Source organism: Agelaius phoeniceus, chromosome 15 (genome assembly GCF_051311805.1).
Source record: "Agelaius phoeniceus isolate bAgePho1 chromosome 15, bAgePho1.hap1, whole genome shotgun sequence".
NCBI classification, from domain to species: Eukaryota; Metazoa; Chordata; class Aves; order Passeriformes; family Icteridae; genus Agelaius; species Agelaius phoeniceus.
This window is the reverse complement of record NC_135279.1, coordinates 3,433,611-3,451,114: the sequence shown is the minus strand read 5'-3', so window position 1 is coordinate 3,451,114 and position 17,504 is coordinate 3,433,611. Positions and strand designations below refer to the sequence as shown.

The following is a 17,504-nucleotide window of genomic DNA, read 5'->3' as shown; positions in this document are numbered from 1 at the left end:
CGGGGCAGCTCGAGCCTCCCCGCTAGAGGGCGCCGCCGTGCCCGCCCCGACAGGCAGAGGAGCGCACGGTGATTGGCCGAAACTCCCGCTGGCACCGCCCCCTCCTGATCCTATATATGGTGGGGCCGGGGCGGGCGGGGGCGGTGCCCGGGTTCGAGTCCCGCGTCGGCCCGCACCGCTCCGCTCCCGCCCGCTCCGCCGGGCCCCGCTGGCCGCGGGTGAGTCCGGGCCGAGGCGGGGGGCTCCGTCCTCTGCCGGGGGGCACGGGGGCGTGAGGGGTGGAGGGCTGAGGCCTGGCGTAAGGGGAAGGTGGGTGGTCAGGGTCGGGCCCGTGCGGGGCAGAGCCAGCGTCCCCGACCCCTGGAGGGGGGCGGTGGTGTGGGATGGGGAGGGGTCCCGAGGCCCCCGCGGGTCAGGGTGGGGCTTCCCAGCAATAAGCTGAGCTGCTGCCCACTCTGTGCACGCCGGGGACCCCCGGTGCACTCGGGCCCCGTCCTGCTGGTGAGGGGTGGGGGGTATCCGCCCGCTCCGGGCCGTCCCGTCCCGGCGCCTCGCTGGGGCTTGCGCGGCTCCCGGGCGCCGGGAATGCCTGACACGCAGCTCTTCCCCCGGCCCTCCCGAGCGGGGAGCGGGCTGGTGTCGTCTTACACGCCTTATATAGACCGCACCGGCCCGGGGAGAGCGGGGGCACGCTGGCCCCCGGCCCTGCGGCCGGCCCGTGCGAGGCGTGGGGAGCCCCGCAGCCGGCCCTGTCCGCCCTCGGGGGGAAGGTCCTGGGGCCGTTCGCAGGGGTCTGGCGGCTCCTTCCAGGTAAAAGGTGACAAGAGGCTGGCGCTGGCCCGTCTGTCCGGAGCCTTGGCCGGCTGACAGCTGTCAGGCAGGGGAGCGCCGGGATTCCCTCCTGCCGAAGCCCCGGAGATGGGCTCGCTCCCAGGGAGCATCTGCTCGGCCGGCTGCCGGAGCGCCAGCCTGGCTGCTGTGCCAGCGCCTCGGGTGGCATCACGCAGCTCCTGTGCTGCTGCTGCTGCTAATTCATCCGGCAAAAATGCTTCTGGTTCCTATCCTTCTCTACCTGCTGTTGCTTCTCTGTGTTCTGAACAGTCTTGGCTTTCAGCAGCAGAAGTTCCTGGGGTGCTGCAAAGGAGAGCACATCCCAGGTTGGGGAAGAGAGCAGAGCCCACAGATACTCCACTGTGGGTGGCAGCAGGGCTGTGCCTGGCTCCCTGGCGCTAGTCAGTGTTAGCCTGGGTCCCTCAGCTCTGACGTTGCTGGAGGAGATGCTGATGGATTTGGGGTGCGTCTCTGACCACAGTGTAGGATGGTCAGGGTGGAGTTACAGCTGGAAACGTGACCTGCCTCCTGTCCTACCCTGCCAGGCACCTCTCCTCGCCTCCTCTCCCTGCATTGTTTCCACATTCCCTAACACTGGGATCACACCCTCTTCCCTTGCAGAGATGGGCGACATGGAGTCCTACAAGGTGATGCTGAATGGGCCAGCACCCTGGGGCTTCAGGCTGCAGGGAGGGAAGGATTTCAGCATGCCGCTCTCCATCTCCAGGGTAAGAGAAACCAAGGCTGGTGACACCCATCCTTCCTCCTGCCTCTGTGGGAGGGAGGCCGCAGTGGCTGAGGCAGAGCCGTACGGGGGATGTAGATGAGCTGGGGCCCCGGGAATGCTGCATCCTGCCCTGCCTGGCTCCACGTAGCCTCCTTGGTCCCTTATCAGCTGCAGCCCAGCACGGGGGTGTTCCGGGCAGAGAGCTGCAGGCAGAAACGTGAAATTCTGCACAGCCTCTGCAGAGGGGGCAGGGGAGGCCCCTTCCGGAGTGTTCCCACCACAGCGGGAGGGGATCTGCTCTCTGAGATGTGGGCCTGGCTTCCTGGTCTGCACCCCAGCACTGGGCTTGGCATCCCAGGACCGAGCCAGTGCCCTTCTGCCCTCCTTTCCACAGCACAGCTCCCAGCTCTGTGCCTGAGGTCACTCCTGAAATGGGCATGGAGAGGAGGAAGCTGCACCGCTGCCTGCGCAGGGATGTGACTCCCTCCCCTAAACTCTCCCGTTTCTTCAGTGAGAGCCGTTGTGCCACAGCTGGTTGTGCCCGTGGCCGCTGGTTTGAGCCTCTCCTGTTGCAATGTTCCCGGGTTTGACCCTGGCTGTGTGCAGGTCCCCGTCCCTGGGCGGGTGCTGGCCACAGCTTTGGCCACGCAATTGCCTTATAAGCCTTGGAATGTGCCTGCATCGCCTGCGCCGCTGGCGCTGGGGCAGCTGGCACGGACGCTGCTTCTCAAAGGACAGCTTTGCTTTGTGGCATTGAGTGCTGCGTGGGGACCTGCCCCTGGCACGAGCCGGGCACTGCGCACCTGCCCCAGAGGGCACAGATCTCCACAACATCCCAGCACGGAGCACGGGCCCAGAGGGCACTGAGTGAGGCTGGAGTCGCCTGTGCTGCTGCCCCGGGGCCTGCTGATCTCTGCTGAGCACGCAGAGACAGATTCAGCCAGTTTATTCTCTAAAAAATGTTTCTCTTGGCTGCGAGCCAGTTCTTAACAAAGGGTCTGGTTGGATGGAGGAGCCTCCCAGAGCCTGGGGCAGGGGCCTCGTGAAGCAGTTCTTGGTGAGGCTTGGGCAGTGCTGCCGTCCTGGGTAGGGCAGGAGCAGCAGGGACATTCCCAGGGTATGCAGCCAGCTTTGAGGGCTCTCTAGTGAGGCTGGGCTGCATGGCAGGGCGGTGTACTCTGATGGGAAAGTGTGAGCCTGTGCTGCTCTGCACTCCAGAGGCATCCCCAGACCCAGAGCTCCTGCCCAGAGCATGCTGCTGTCCTTGGCCACTGCCTCCCGTGAGTTGGCCCTGCTGCAGCAGGCTGGAAGGAAGCATCCTGCCCCAGCTTTGTGGGCTGTAGTGGGGCCCTGCTCTGCAGGGGTGCACAGCACAGGACAACACTGGTATGTCCATTGGCTTGGCTTTCAGCTGTGTCCATCGCTGCGGCACTCCTGGGTGAGCAGTGAGGCTGTTTCAGCTCAGTGATCACACAAAAGAGGTGCCACCATGGCCCTGTGACATGTACCTCCTGTGGCACAGGGCTCTGCTAGGTGCTGACACCCTGGCTAGGCAGGCTGTAAACCATGGTCCCTGTGCTGGAGCTGGGATAAGGACTGCATTCTGGATAGCTGGATGCTGTGTGGCACATCCTGGCATCTGCCAGCTGGGAAAGAGGAGAGACACTTGGGTGCTACTGGCGGGAAGGCACCAAGGGGGCTCTGTTCTGGAGGCCTCTGGACAGGGCAGTAGGTGAGCACCTCTCTGGATGTGGTGATGGAGGTGCAGAGAACAAAAGACTGGGTGGAGTGGGGAGGAAGGAAGCCCTGGTTAGCGGGTCTGGGTGGGAAGTAGGAGGGCTGGCACTGCCATGGCTCCTGGCTGTGCTGGCACCTGTCAAAAGGGGTTTCCTGCACGTTGGCATGGAGGGGGACGGGAAGTGCTGACCAGGCTGGGTGAGGCTTCATGACGCAGCCTGACGTGCTCTCCCCTTCCTGGGCAGTCGTGTGAAAACCTCTCCCAACTCCTGCTCCTGCCTCCAAACCCACGCAGCTGCCCTGTGCCTTCCCCAGCCCTCCAGGGCAGCAAGCTGGGGCTTGCAGCAGCATGGCCAGGAGCTGGGGGCATCACTGCTGTGAGGGCACCCTCCTGTGCCAGGCTGGAGGAACGGGAGGGCGGTGTGGAGATACGGGGTGGGAGTACCCATGTCCTGCTGGGAATAGCAGTGGGATGCAGGTGGAGCTGGGCCACATCCAGTCCATATGTGGTGTTTGGCCTTGCATGGAGGGCTGGTGTTGGCCTAGAGGAGGGATGTGTGACTCCAGGGTGAGCTGGGTTCTGTAAGGAGGGGCCAGGACTCTGTGGTAAGGATTTTTCAGCCCTCTGACAGTGCTGGGAATCTGGCTCGCTCCTTTTATGTTCATGTCGAACAGGACTTGAGGAAATACTTGGTCTGGGTCCAAGCGCCTCGAGTTCTTCCATGCTGGAGGAGCAGGAATGGCTGCAGCCTGCCCACGTCTGTCTGTCTGTCTGTCAGTGCCTGGGAGCTGTGTGCAGTGCTCTGGGCCCTGCTCTGGCTGTGCATCCCTGGTGGGAGGGGAGGGCAGGGCAGCCTCCACTTCCCAGCACGGGGCTGACGTTCAGCCGTGCCATGGAGCCAAGCAGGGCCAAGGCGCATCCCTGGCACCGTGGCCAGGGGAAGGGAAGTTTGTGGCTGTGCTCCCGGCTGTCCCAGCGGGATGACATGGTGGGGGCGGGTGTCTCCCTGCCCCGGCAGGGCTCCTGCTCCTCTGGGAATGAGGTAATGTCTGTGCCTGGTGGGAACGGGACAGGAGCGCCGGCGGCTGGGGGAGTGCCCCAGGGGTGCCTCCCCTGTCCTTCCCCGCCCCAGCCAAGGGCTGGACATGCCTGTGGTTTGCAGTGAGATGCGGGCTACCCAGCAGGCCCTGACTCACTGTGCTCTCTTCCTGCCCTGGGACCACAGGGATGACTCCAGGGGGTGGCTGGACTTCGAGGCTGAGGCAGCGCTGCCTCTGTGTTTGGTGTCATGGCAGTGAGGCCTTGGGCTGCTGGCAGGGTCCCCAGGCGTGCCAGAGGGCAAGGGCTGGGCAGTGCCTGGAGAAGTGCTTTGCCTTCTGCTGCTGCCAAGGGGAAGAGGCTGCTCTGGGCTTATGCACTGGGAAATGAGGAATAATCTGGGGTTGCCACTTTTCCCTGGGTCAGGTCAGTGCAGTGTCCTGTGCTAGGCTAATGATCCTGGGCCTTGGAAGGCCCCTGCCCTCATGAGGATGTCCCTCTGCTCCCATGTCACTGCTTGGCTGTTCCAGCTGTCCCTAACTCTGTCTGTCCTGCAGCTGACTCTGGGTGGGAAGGCAGCCCAGGCCGGCGTGGGAGTGGGCGACTGGGTGCTGTACATCGATGGGGAGAGCACCAGTGCCATGACACACATCGAGGCCCAGAACAGGATCCGTGCCTGTGGGGACAGGCTCTGCCTCACCTTGAGCAGGTAGGAATCATGAGTCCCTCAAACATGGGGTTCTGCTATGACTGGAGTGTAATCAGGGCCCTCTGCCCTGTGCCACATCTTGGTATCACCATCTCCCAGCATCACTGCTCCTTACTTAGAGGCTGGAAGTCCCAGGCTGTGTCCAAGGGCTCTGCTTGCCTGGATAAGGCTTAACCTGACTGCAAGCCACAGGGCAGTGCCAGCTGGCCATGTTTCCCCTCAGCTGGGTGCTGCATCCCTGGGGTACCAGCATGCTGGTGGTGTCTGGACCAACTCCAGTACCTGCCCATCTGTCTCCTCTCTTGCAGAGCCCAGAACCAGCTGGGGAAGCCGCAGAAGGTACGTGTTGCTCCTGGTGCCGCAGTGGCAGCTCAGCCTCATCTCAGGGCAAGGGAATCTCAGTGTAGTGAAACAAATGGACTTTGCTCTTGGGGCTTTTAGGGGGCTGGGGTGTGTTTGAAGGTCTAGAAAGCCCAGCTGGAGGAGCAGCTCTGACCTCTGGCACCGTGGAGGATCAGAGGGAGCGGGATCTGCACAGTAGGTGCCTGGGCCCAGATTGTCTGTCCCCCTGCTGGGTGTGGGCAGGGATGCAGAGGGGCCAGCACAGGGGAGGAGGCTGGGCAGGTGCAGCACCATGTTTGCTAGTGCTGGGGAGTGCCCTGGCACAGGGAGGCAGGGCTGGGGCTGGTGACTGGTGGCTCCTGGGCAGAAGCCACCTGCATGCGTTCAGCTTTTGCCGTGGGACAGTTGCAGTTGGCGTGTGTGCATGCACCGCCCTGCCACGGGCAGCAGCGAGTGTCCGGGCCACCTACTAATCTCCAAACGACCCTCAGGCTGGGTTTGTGACCTGCTGTCTCTGGGCCAAGTGCCCGGTGGAGCGAGTGCCAGCCTGGCAGAGCCTGGTCTTCAAGGTGCACGTGCTGTCCGGCTTCCCTCCCTGGCTGCCCGCTGTGCTGCCTGGCCCAGGGCTGCTCCTTGCATGCTGCTTGACGTGTGAGCCCGTGTCTGTGTGTTTTGTCTCGCTCAGGACTCACTCCCCTGCTCTGAACCCCTGAAATATAACTTCGCTCCCAGCACCGCCCTCAACAAAACAGCTCGGCCCTTCGGGGCCGGCTCACCTCCGAACCCACGGCCCGGGCTGGTGACGAAACCCGTGACGTACGCGCCCCTGGCGCCCGCCTGCACCCCCCAGCACAACGGGTACGTTGCTGTCCGTCCTGCTCCCTGAGGATCGGGGGGAGCCTGCTGCCCCGCCCTGCTGCGCCTTGCATGCCAGGCACCCTGGGGGGGAGCGGGTGACAGCGCCCGTGCCGGAGCAAACAGGGGCTGGTGCTGAGGTGGCACAGCAGAGCTGTCTCACACAGGGACACGCGGCCATGCTCGTGCCAGGCCCTTGCTCAGGGACGTGTCAGCCTGTGGGGGCTCCTGCCAGGCTTGACACGGTGGCTGTAGCAGGACACTGGCTGGCGTCTGCAGTGGCAGGGAAACGGTGGCTGGCTGTGACCACCAACTGGTGCCTGCCTGGAAGTCCTGCCGTTCCCCTGGCTGCAGGAAGGGGCTGGGCAGAGTGATGGCCTCCAGCTCTGCCACTCTGTTCCCTGGCTCTGCTGCATGTGTGCAGCAGCTGCTGGTCCCTGCTCCTCCTGCCAGAGCTGCCGTAGTGCCCAGGAGCTGGGCAATGGGGCAGGATGTGGCATTGACTGCCCCAGGCATCCAGGCCTGTTCTAGGGGCTGAGGGAGCACAGTCTGGTCTGCTGGCATCTGCCCCTGTGCCCCAGTGTGTTCTCAGCCCTGGGTGAGCTGGGTGTGAGACTCAGGGATAGGGGACTAGTGCGGGCCATAGGTGAGCTCTGGAAACTTCTTGGGTGCTGTAGGTCTAATTTCACCTTCCTTTTTCTTTCTTTCTCTCCTCCCTTTCTCTTTCCCTCTCCCTACAGGTGCTGAGCCTTGACAAGTCAGTAAGCCTTTTACCTGCTCTCTCTGTCCTCCCTGCATGCCTCTTCCCTGCCAGTGCCCTGTCCTTCAGGGCAGGGCCAGCCTGGGGATGGGCAGCAGGCACTGCTCTGCCCATGTGGGTGGGTCACTGCTGGCACCAAGCTGTCCCCAGTGTAGAGGGGACAGCTGCCTGTCTCTGCCAGCTGCTGGGGCCCTGGAGTGTCCTTGTGTGTGATCCATTCCCTGTTCCTCAAGACGTGACTGTGCTGGGCAAGGGCTGATGGGCTGTGCTGGGCACCGTGCCCACGGCCAGGTGGCTCTGCCATAGACGGCTGTGGTGCAGCTCCCTGATGGTGTTTTTTTGACCTTGGCTTATTCTTGCTCTGTCCTTTCTCTTCTGGCCCTTGGGGCCAGTTTCAAATTGCCAGGAATGGTGGTGGTCATTCCAGAGTCAGTCCTTCACAGGCCCAGCCTTTGTGAGGGAGGAGTTGGGAGGTGGGGAGGAAGACAAGGTGTGATGTCTCTGGTACCGGTGTGCTGTGATTCTGTGCTGGGGAAGGTGGGGAGCAGCCCCAGGAGATCTGTCAGATTTGACAGATGACTCTGTCACTCACAGGCAGCCCCCACAGCTGCTGGAGTCCCCCAGCACCCCCGTGTGTGACCCTGTGAAGCTGCGGATGTTAGAGGACATTGATGACTCAAAGCCCCCCAGCTGGACCTCCCAGTCCCGTTCCTTCCGCAAACTGTCCCGCCTGGTGGGCGCCGATGGCAGTGAGTTCCCATGGGGCCTGGCACTGCCCAGCTTTGCTGGGGAAGCTGGAGCTGGAGAAAGACTTTGGTGCCTCATGGAGTGTTGGTTTTGGCCCTCTGTGGCAGTTAAGCCAGGCAGAGCTGCCTGGGGCTGTGTGAGCACGTGGTGGTGCCGCTGGGCTGGGGCCGTGCTCTGCCCCGTGGCCAGGCAGGGCTGTGTTGGGATAGGTGGGCAGTGGGAGGAGAGGGCCTCTTCCCTTTCCTGTTCCTTTCCCTTCCTGCTCTCTCTGGGCCTCAGTTGCTGCAGACTGACTCCATCTCCCCCTTTCTCTCCTGCTATGCTCAGTGGAGGATGGTGAGGACGAGCTTGTTAAAAAGCCCAGGTAAGGGGAGCGTGTGCTGGAGCAGCAGCAGCAGGATCCACAAGGTGCTCACCCCAGGCTCAGCCCACACACCTGGTTCTCTCTTGCTGCTTGCAGTCACTCAGGGGAAGCTCTTTGCTCTGTTGCTGTTTTTTCTCTCTGTCTGCAAGAGTCGAGCTGTTGGTGGAGCTGTAGAGCTCACCCCGCAGTGGGCACTGCCAGAGCTCAGCCACTGCTCTGGCTTCCACCTCGGGAGGGTCCTGCCAGGACACACCAGCCAGAACAAGGTGTCCTGTGCTGGGTAGAACCTGCTGGGCACTGCTGGCACCAAGCTGGGGAGGCCAAGCTCTGCCATTGCTTCTTGAGGAAGAGGGACCTGGAGAAGGCTGGAGCACTGAGAACACCTTGCTGGGGGTATTGGGAGGTGCTAGGCAGCAGCTGGACAGTGTGCTGTGAGCCTGGCATGGGGCTGCAGGACAGTGTGTTGTAAGCCTGGCATGGGGCTGCAGGATGGCAGGACAGAGCTGGCTAAGTGTCTCTGACTTCTGCTTCTGGAGTGCATTTGTGAGGGATGGGCTGTCCGTGGTCAAAGACTGAGTGTTGTGCTACCCTTCTTTTCAATATCACAGGGATGCCCATGGGTCCAGCTGGGGCACAGTGGAGCAGTGGTGAGTGCCAGGGTCTGGTGAGGGCACCTTTGGCAGCACTGCCCTGTGCTGAAGCAGGGTCTGTACTTGGTGCTGGCTGAAGTTCCTGCCCTCTGTCACTCACAGGCAGCCTCTGGAGCCCCCCAGCACCCCCGGGTGCGATCCTGGGAAGTTGAGGATGTTGGAGGATGCTGAGGACTGGCAGCCCCGCACCGGCACCTCCCAGTCCCGCTCCTTCCGCAAACTGGCCCAGCTGACGGGCACAGATGGCAGTGAGTTCCCACAGGGCCTGGCACTGCCTGGGGATGTGGGACTGTTCTGGGGTAACCAGAAGCTGGGAGGAGCAGTGGGGTGATGTAGCACCCGGGAGTGTTGGTTTTGGCCCCAGTTAACTCCCTGAGGGCAGCTGAGCCAGTGAGATCTGCCCAGGGCTGTGTGTGGGCTCATGGTGGTGCTGCTGGTCTGGGGTTGTGCTCTGCCCTGTGGCCAGACAGGGCTGTGCAGTGGGGCCAGGCGAGTGGAGAGGTTGGTTTTCCTCCTTTCCCTTCCTGCTTTTCCTGGACCTTAGTTGCTGCAGACTGACTCCATCTTCCCCTTTCTCTCCTGCTGCACTCAGTGGAGGATGGTGAGGATGAATTTATTAAAAAGCCCAGGTAAGGGGAGCGTGTGCCAGGGCAACAGCAGGAGCCACAGGATGCCCACCCTGGGCTCAGCCACAAGGCTTGTTCTCTCTCACTGCTTGCAGTCACTCAGGGGAAGCTCTTTGCCCTGTTGCTGTTTCTTCTTTCCTCTCCTTATCCTCCCCCCTCTATCCTGTCCTTTCCCTCTTCCTAGAGCCAAGCTGTTGGCAGAGCCACAGGCTCACCCCACAACAGGCACTGCCAGTGCTCAGCCACTGCTCTGTCACCTCAGGAGGGTCCTGCCCAGACACCCACCAGCCAGGCAAACTGTGCCCAGATGAGGTGTCCTCACACTGGGTGTGCAGGCAGGACCTGCTTGGCACTGCTGGCACCGAGCTGGGGAGGCCAAGATGCAGCACAGTGTGCTGGACACAGTGGGCAGGGGTGGCTGTTGGCACTGACAGCACCTTGCTGGGGGTGTTGGGAGTTGCAGGGTAGGGAACTGGATCAGACTGGGGCACAGTGTCATATGGGGCCAGGGAATGGCTGCAAGGCTGATCAGGAGTGAACACTCAGCATTTCCACAAGGCTTGTGCGTCTCTGGGGCTGTGGATGTGTATGGGGAGGGATGGGCTGGTCAAACACTGACTTCTGTGCCACCATTCTTTCTGATACCACAGGGATGCCCATGGGTCCAACTGGGGCACGGGGCAACATCGGTGAGTGCCAGGTTCTGGCAGAGGTGTTGGCATGTGCCAGGGCATCTTTGGGGATGCTTCCCTATTCCAGAGCAGGGTCCAGTCCTGGTGCTGAGCTCCTGCCCTCTGTCACTCTCAGGCAGCCCCCTCAGGCTCTGGAGCCCCCCAGTGACACTGTGTGTGACCCTGTGAAGCTGCGGATGTTAGAGGACATTGTGGACTCAAAGCCCCACACCTGGACCTCCCAGTCCCGTTCCTTCCGCAAACTGGCCCGGCTGGTGGGAGCAAACAGCAGTGAGTTCTGCAGGGCCTGGCACTGGCTGCCTGCCCAGCTGTGCCCAGCTTTGCTGGGGCAGCTGCTAAAGGCTCTGGTGTGTTGTTACAGCAGGGCATTGGTTTTGCCCTATTTGGGCCCTCTGTGGCAGCTGAACCAGCAGGAGCTGCCCAGAGCTGTGTGGGCTCGTGGTGGTGTCACTGGGCTGGAGCTGTGCTCTGCCCTGTGGCCAGGCAGGGCTGTGTGGTGGGGCAGGGGAGCTGTGGGAGGAAAGGGCATTTTTCCTTCCTTTCCCTTCCCTTTCCTTCCTGCTGTGCCTGGGCCTCAGTTGCTGCAGACTGACTCCATCTCCCCCTTTCTCTCCTGGTGTCCTCAGTGGATGATGGTGAGGATGAGCCCGTTAAAAAGCCCAGGTAAGGGGCAGCAGCAGGAGCCACAAGGTGCCCATGCCAGGCTCAGCCCCCACAGCCACTTCACCCTTGCTGCTTGCAGTCACTCTGGGGGTGCTCTTTGCACTGCTGGGGGTTCTCCCCTCCCTCTCTGTCCCCTCTCCCAGACTTGAGGTGTTTTCAGAGCTGCACAATGGGCACTGCCAGCATTCAGTCACTGCTCTGACCATCACCTCAGGAGGGTCCTGCCCCAAGCACCCACCTGGGTAGGGGTTGCTGGTGACAATCACAACACCTTGCTGGAGATGTTGGGAGGTGCTGGGCAGCAACTGTGGAGCAGCTGCAGGGCTGCTGGTCAGTATTTCCATGTGGCTCATGCCTCCACGGGGCTGTGGGTGCATATGGTAGGCATGGTCAAACAGTGACTGTTGTGCTGCTGTTTTTTCCAATGTCACAGGGATTCCCATGGGTCCATCTGGGGCATAGTGGAGCAGCGGTGAGTGCCACAGTCTGTCAGAGGTGTTGCCATGTGCCAGGTCACCTTTGGCAGCACTGCCCTGTGCTGCAGTGTTGAAGCAGGGTCTGTGCTTTGTGCTCGCTGAGCTCCTGCCCTCTGTCACTCACAGGGAGCCTCTTGAGCCCCCCAGCACCCCCGGGTGTGATCCTGGGAAGCTGCGGCTGATGGAGGACGCGGAGGGCTGGCAGCCCCGCACCGGCACCTCCCAGTCCCGCTCCTTCCGCAGGCTGGCCCAGCTGACGGGCACAGATGAGAGTGAGTCCCCATAGGGCCTGGCACTGCCTGGGGATGTGGGACTGTTTTGGCAGTGGGAGAGGCAGTGGGGTGATGTGGCATCAGGAGTGTTGATTTTGGCCCCAAGTCACCCCTTGAGGGCAGCTGAGCCAGCGGGAGCTGCCTGGGGCTGTGTGTGGGCTCGTGGTGGTGCTCTGGGGCCGTGCTCTGCCCCATGGCCAAGCAGGGCTGTGTGATGGGGTATGGGGATGATGGGTGGGAAGGTTGGTTTTCCTCCTTTCCTTTCCTTTCCTGCTTTTCCTGGGCATCAGTCACTACAGACTGACTCCATCTCCCCCTTCCTCTCCTGCTGCAGTGGAGGATGGTGAGGATCAGATTGTTAAAAAGCCCAGGTAAGGGAGCATGTGCTGAGGCTGCATGTCCCAGGTGTCTGGGCACTGCTGGCTCTGAGCTGGAGATGCTGAGCTGCACCTTAGCCTTTTGGGCATTCAAGGAATGGAGGAGGCTATGGCACTGGGAAAACCTGGCTATGGGATGTTGGGAGGTGCTGGGAGTGCCTGCACCTGGGGCACATTGTGAGCCTGGTGTGGCAGAGCTGGGCGAGTGCTGCTGGCTCATTTCCCCTCAGTGTCACTACTTCTCATGACTCTGGGTAAATTCTTTGCCCTGTTGTGGATTCTTCTCTCCCTCCTTGTCCTCTCCCAGAGCTGAGGTGGTGGTGGAGCTGCAGAGCCCACCTTGTGCTCAGCCCACAACAGGCACTGCCAGTGCTCAGCCACCGCTTTGATCTTCACCTTGGGAGGTTCCTGCCTGGACACCCCCTGGCCAGACAGTTTGTCCCCAAATGGGTGTGCAGGCAAAACTCACTGGGCACTGCTGCTGGCACCGAGCTGGGGAGGTTAATATGCAGCACAGTGTGTAGGGATGGCTGGTGACACAACACTTTGCTGGGCATTTTTGGAGTCACAGGGCAGGCACTGTACCTGGGGCACGATACCATGTGGGGTCATGTAATGGCTGGTCAGGCTGGTCAGGAGTGAATGCTTTTGGCATTCCCATGAGGTTCTTATATCTCTGAGATTGTGGGTGCATATGGAAAGCACGGGCTGAGCCATGGATCAGCCACTGACTGCTGTGCCACCGTTTTTCTGATGCCACAGGGATGCCCATGGGTCCAGCTGGGGCACGGTGGAGCAGCGGTGAGTGCCAGGGTCTGGCAGAGTTGTTGCCACGTGCCAGAGCACCTTTTGGAGTGCTTCCCTGTTCCAGAGCAGGGTCTGTGCTTTGTGCTGGCTGAGCTCCTGCCCTCTGTCACTCACAGACAGCCCCCTCAGCCTCTGGAGCCCCCCAGCACCCCCGGGTGCAGCCCCGGGAAGCTGCGGCTGATGGAGGACGCTGAGGACTGGCAGCCCCGCACCGGCACCTCGCAGTCCCGCACCTTCCGCAGGCTGGCCCAGCTGACGGGCACAGACAGCAGCAGTGAGTTCCCACAGGGCCTGGCACTGCCCGGGGGTGCTGGGCTCTCCCTGGGCTGCCAGAGTCTGGCAGAATCTGGAGTGGCACTGGAGTGTTGGTTTTGGCCTCGTGTGGTCCCTGTGGGGTGGCTGAGTCAGGGGAGTTGGTGGGGCTGTGCGTGGTCTCGTGCTGGTGACACTGGTCTGGGGTGTTGGTCTGCCCTGTGGCCGGGCAGGGCTTTGTTTTGGGGCAGGGGTTGGTGGGAGGAGAGGTTGGTTTTCCTCTTTTCCCCCCTTTCCCCTCTTGTTGTGCCTGGACCTCTGTCTGTGAGGACTGACTGTTTCCTCCTTTCTCTCCTGCTGCGCTCAGTGGAGGATCATGATGATGTGTTTGTTAGGAAGCCCAGGTAAGGGGAGTGTGTGGCAGCAGGAGCTGGGGGGCTGCACATCCTGGGCAGAACCCCTTGGGCATTGCTGCCCCTCAGCTGGGAATGCTGAGCTGCGCCGTGGTGCCCCAGAAACGGTGGGTTGGGAGTGGCTGATGGCACTGGCCAAATCTCACTGGGTTGTTGTGATGTTTGGGCAGCGTCTGGACCTGGGGCACAGTGTCCTGCTAGCCTGGCGTGGGGCTGTGGGGCAGCCGAGCTCGTGGATGTCACCAGTTTGTCAGAGTTGTTCCTTGTTCTGTGCAGCCAGGCAGGGGGATGGACAGCACCCCATTTTTTGCCTTTACCTCTCTGTAAAACCTCCTGCCATGGCTCTTGGGTACCAGTTCTGCCCAGTTTGCTCTGACACAAATAAAAGTTGGGTTTGTTGCCATCTCCTTTTTGAATTTGTGTTGGAGAAGCACAGAGCCACTGGCTCTCCCTCTCTCCCTGTCCCCTTTCTTTCACTGGGCTGTGCCTCTTTAGCCCTGGCTTGTCCTGCCTGTTCCCAGCACTGCTGAGCTGGACCCTGGGCCTCCCTGTATCAGGTCACGTCCAGGTCCCCCTGCACCCCAGTGAGACTGGGGGTGATCATATCAGTAGGCAGCCAAAGTCTGTGTGGTCCCTGGGGTCCCTGGTCAGTGTGGAGAAGCCCAGAACCTTCCCTCCTGCCTCTCCCCAGGCCACCACAATGGGTGCCAGAGATCCTGGGGGTGCTGTGACTTGGCAGGACTGAAGGCCCTTGGCTCAGTACCTCATCACTAAACCAGTTACTGCTGGGCATGGGGGCTTGGCCAGCTCCCTCCTGCTTGTTGGGGTGGGGAGCCCTGCCTGCACTCCCTGGGCAGTCACCAGTGAGCAGGGCAGGCTGAATTAACTGCTTGTTCTGTAGCCAGGTCTCTGTGCCGGACCCGTCCCCAGGAGCAACGATGAAAACTGAGCCAGGACTGGGTGAGCAAAACATCTCTGGGCTTTTTGGGGAGGGGCTGCCAAGGGATCAGGAGCACTCTCCTTAAGACCTGTGTGTGTGTGTGTGTGTGTGTGTGTGTGCGCGTGCAGCCCCCAGGACCCCCAGTGCCACCCCCAGCCCCACCAGCCGCCCACCCTGGGCTGTGGACCCCTCGTTTGCCGAGCGCTACGCCCCGGACAAGACAAGCACGGTGGTGAGCAAGCACAGCCAGCCTGCCACGCCCACCCCCATGCAGAACCGCAGCTCCATCGTGCAGGCAGCCCAGCAAGCCCCCGAGGGGCCCGGCCGCACCCCCCTCTGCTACAAGTGCAACAAGGTCATCAGGTGAGCCCCGGCCGCCACCGCTGCCACGCCACCGTCCTGGGCCCCGGTGTGGCTGATGTGGCTCTGTCCTGCCACAGGGGACGGTACCTCGTGGCGCTGGGACATTATTACCACCCCGAGGAGTTCATCTGCTGCCAGTGCAGGAAGGTGCTGGATGAGGGCGGCTTCTTTGAGGAGAAAGGCTCCATCTTCTGCCCCAAGTGCTACGACACGCGCTACGCACCCACCTGCGCCAAGTGCAAGAAGAAGATCACTGGGGTGAGTGTCCCTCAGCCTGCCCTCCATCTCCTGTCCTTGCCCTCTGCTGTGGGTGCCTGGCTCTGTCCCTTCCCACCTGGTCCATCTCAGGGGATTCCTTGTCCCTTCCTGGCCTTGGTGGTCCTGCCCCTGGCTGACAGTGGCTCCCCTCCAGGAGGTGATGCACGCACTGAAGATGACCTGGCATGTGCAGTGCTTCACCTGCAACGCCTGCAAAACTCCCATCCGCAACCGAGCCTTCTACATGGAGGAGGGACAGCCCTACTGTGAGAGAGGTAGGACCCAGGGACCCCATGTGTCACCTCGTGTGGCCCTGGGGCACCACTGGGACTCAGCTGCGCACAGGGCTGAGGGCATGAGCTGCCCTGCTCCGTGGGCTCCCCCTGGGCTGTGGGGAGGACAGAGACCCCAGTCCCACAGCCCTGAGCACTCCATCCTGGTTCTCCCTAGCTGCAGGGTAGTGCCATGCTCCTATGTTGCCATGGCAATGAGGGAGGATGTACATCAAAGCTACTGCTGCATCCTGGGAGTTGAGGTTCTCCTCCTCCCCCTGGAGCCCTGTGGTGGCTGAGCCACCCTGCACCTTTCTGGGGTGTCTGGGGCATTCTCTCACCTGGATGGGGGCTGGCAGAGCTGTCCCCAGGCCTGTGGGATCCTGGCTGAGCTGCAGCCCTGCTCCTCTGGGATGAGCAGCTGTAGTGCATGGAAGTGCTGACCTGGGCTCTGCCTTTCTCACAGACTATGAGAAGATGTTTGGCACCAAGTGCCGTGGCTGTGACTTCAAGATCGATGCTGGGGACCGGTTCCTGGAGGCGCTGGGCTTCAGCTGGCACGACACTTGCTTTGTCTGTGCGGTGAGCAGTGTGCCTCCCTCCCCGACTGCTGCAGGGCCTGTGCCTCTCCCTGGCAGTCCTGCTCTGGATGGGCTACACCAGCAGCACAGGGGACCTGCTGCCACAAGATTTTTCCCACTTGCCTCCATTCTGGGAGCTTGGGACTCTGCTCTGAGCCTTCTGGACCCTGGCAGTGTCCCAGACCCACGTTGAGGTCCCTGTGTGACACCAGTGCTGGGCTGTGGGGGATCCAGAGGCTGGCTCAGCCCCACAGCCTGACCACCTGCACTCTCCTCCCCAGATCTGCCAGACCAACCTGGAAGGGAAGACGTTCTACTCCAAGAAGGACAAGCCTCTGTGCAAGAGCCACGCTTTCTCCCATGTGTGAGGGGTGGGAATCCAGCTGTGCCCACACATGCCCCTGGCCCTGCATGCTCCTCTCCCCCTGCCCTGCTGGCCCCAGGGAGCCAGGCTGGGCCCTTGGCCCTTTCCCTTGCTCCTGCCCCTTTCCTGGCAGCTCCTGGCTCAACTCCAGCCAGATACAGTGCTGGGTCCAGTGCCTTTGATAGCTGGGTGGCTTTTTATATGCTTCTCAACTGGCCCTAGGAGCCCTGGGAACGGGATGCTGCATGGATCTCCTGCCCCTGAGCCACGCAGCATGGTGGGCACAACTATGCTGAGGCTGGAATTGGAGAGGGTCTGCCACAGCTGGGCTGCTCCCTTGCTGCCTGGCAGATCAGTACTGGGGCAGGGATACTCCTTACACATCCCTCCCTGAGTGGGTGAGGACCAGCTCTGTCTCACTCTCCCCAGCCTTCCCTGCTGTGTGCTTGGGACTGAGACCCGGCCCTGCTCGCCCGCTGGGGCCCTGCCCATGACAGCCCTCCAGCCACCCCTCAAACCGCTGCGGTGGTTTCCTGCCCCAGTTGCATTCCGGGGGTGTCTGTCCCTCATGCCCCCCACCCTGGTGGCACCCCTGGGGCTGGCATCACCCCCAGCTGTGGGCTGGCAGCATGTGCTGATGGCCAGCCCAGCCAGGCGGCTGCTCCTGCAAGGCTTGGGCACAGCTTCCTACCAAAGAGCTCTCTGCCACTGCCATCCTGGGGCCACCGATGCCTCCCCCCAAACCACACCCTCCGGTCGGGCTGCCCTGATGTAGCCACGGTGCTTTTAGTGCCTTTAATAAACACGTCTCTGCAAGTGCCGCCTGTCTCCGGGCCCGTGGTTTTGCCGAGTGAGGTGCGGCCGGCTGGGAAGGTCATGCTCTGCCCTCATCCCGCTCCCTCTGGGGCCTGACTCAGCTCCTTCCAGCTTTCCAGGGAAACTCTTCGCCTCACATTTCTCCTCCTCTGCCCGTGTCAGCCCAGGCTTGACCCCTTGTTTTGACTGGGTCATCCCTCTGGTAGCAGGCAGGACTGCTAATGGAGGCAGTAATAAATCTGGGGGGCAAAATGCAGCAAGGAGACATTGGGGGTCAGACCTTAGTGGGAGTCCCTGTATACCTGGCAGTGTCCTCATGCCTGAGTTTTTAGAAGTGTTGAGGGGCCATGGGGGATGCATGGGCCACGTGCACCAGCTCTGGGCGTTCTCCAGCGTGGAGCAGCCAAGCGTTCGCTCACGCGCTGCAGCTGCCGTCCCGCAGGACGGGGGCGAGGCCACAGCAGCACCTCCAGCTGGAACGGGCTGGAGGGCAGCGGCTGTGGGGAAGTGGCTGTTCTCCTCCCTCTCCACTCTGACAGCTGGAACGGTCATTAATAATTGCAGCTCTTGC

The 17,504-nt window shown here is 61.9% G+C and overlaps 1 protein-coding gene across 1 annotated transcript; it reads left to right on the top strand.

Moving 5' to 3' along the window:
• The first annotated feature begins 51 nt into the window (after positions 1 to 51).
• On the top strand, positions 52 to 16,937 carry PDLIM7 (PDZ and LIM domain 7). The gene is given in 29 exon segments (XM_077186584.1): positions 52 to 218; positions 1,453 to 1,559; positions 4,892 to 5,043; positions 5,352 to 5,382; positions 6,981 to 6,997; positions 7,595 to 7,749; positions 8,075 to 8,111; positions 8,208 to 8,291; positions 8,293 to 8,369; positions 8,372 to 8,573; positions 8,720 to 8,770; positions 8,864 to 9,009; positions 9,354 to 9,390; positions 10,038 to 10,076; positions 10,195 to 10,349; positions 10,706 to 10,742; positions 10,886 to 10,984; positions 11,176 to 11,214; positions 11,345 to 11,490; positions 11,825 to 11,861; positions 12,630 to 12,668; positions 12,791 to 12,948; positions 13,294 to 13,330; positions 14,241 to 14,299; positions 14,408 to 14,642; positions 14,720 to 14,900; positions 15,055 to 15,175; positions 15,639 to 15,754; positions 16,035 to 16,937. Coding segments are annotated over 28 exon segments (2,679 nt in total). The 5' UTR covers positions 52 to 218; positions 1,453 to 1,454; the 3' UTR covers positions 16,122 to 16,937.
• The last annotated feature ends 567 nt before the right edge of the window (positions 16,938 to 17,504 follow it).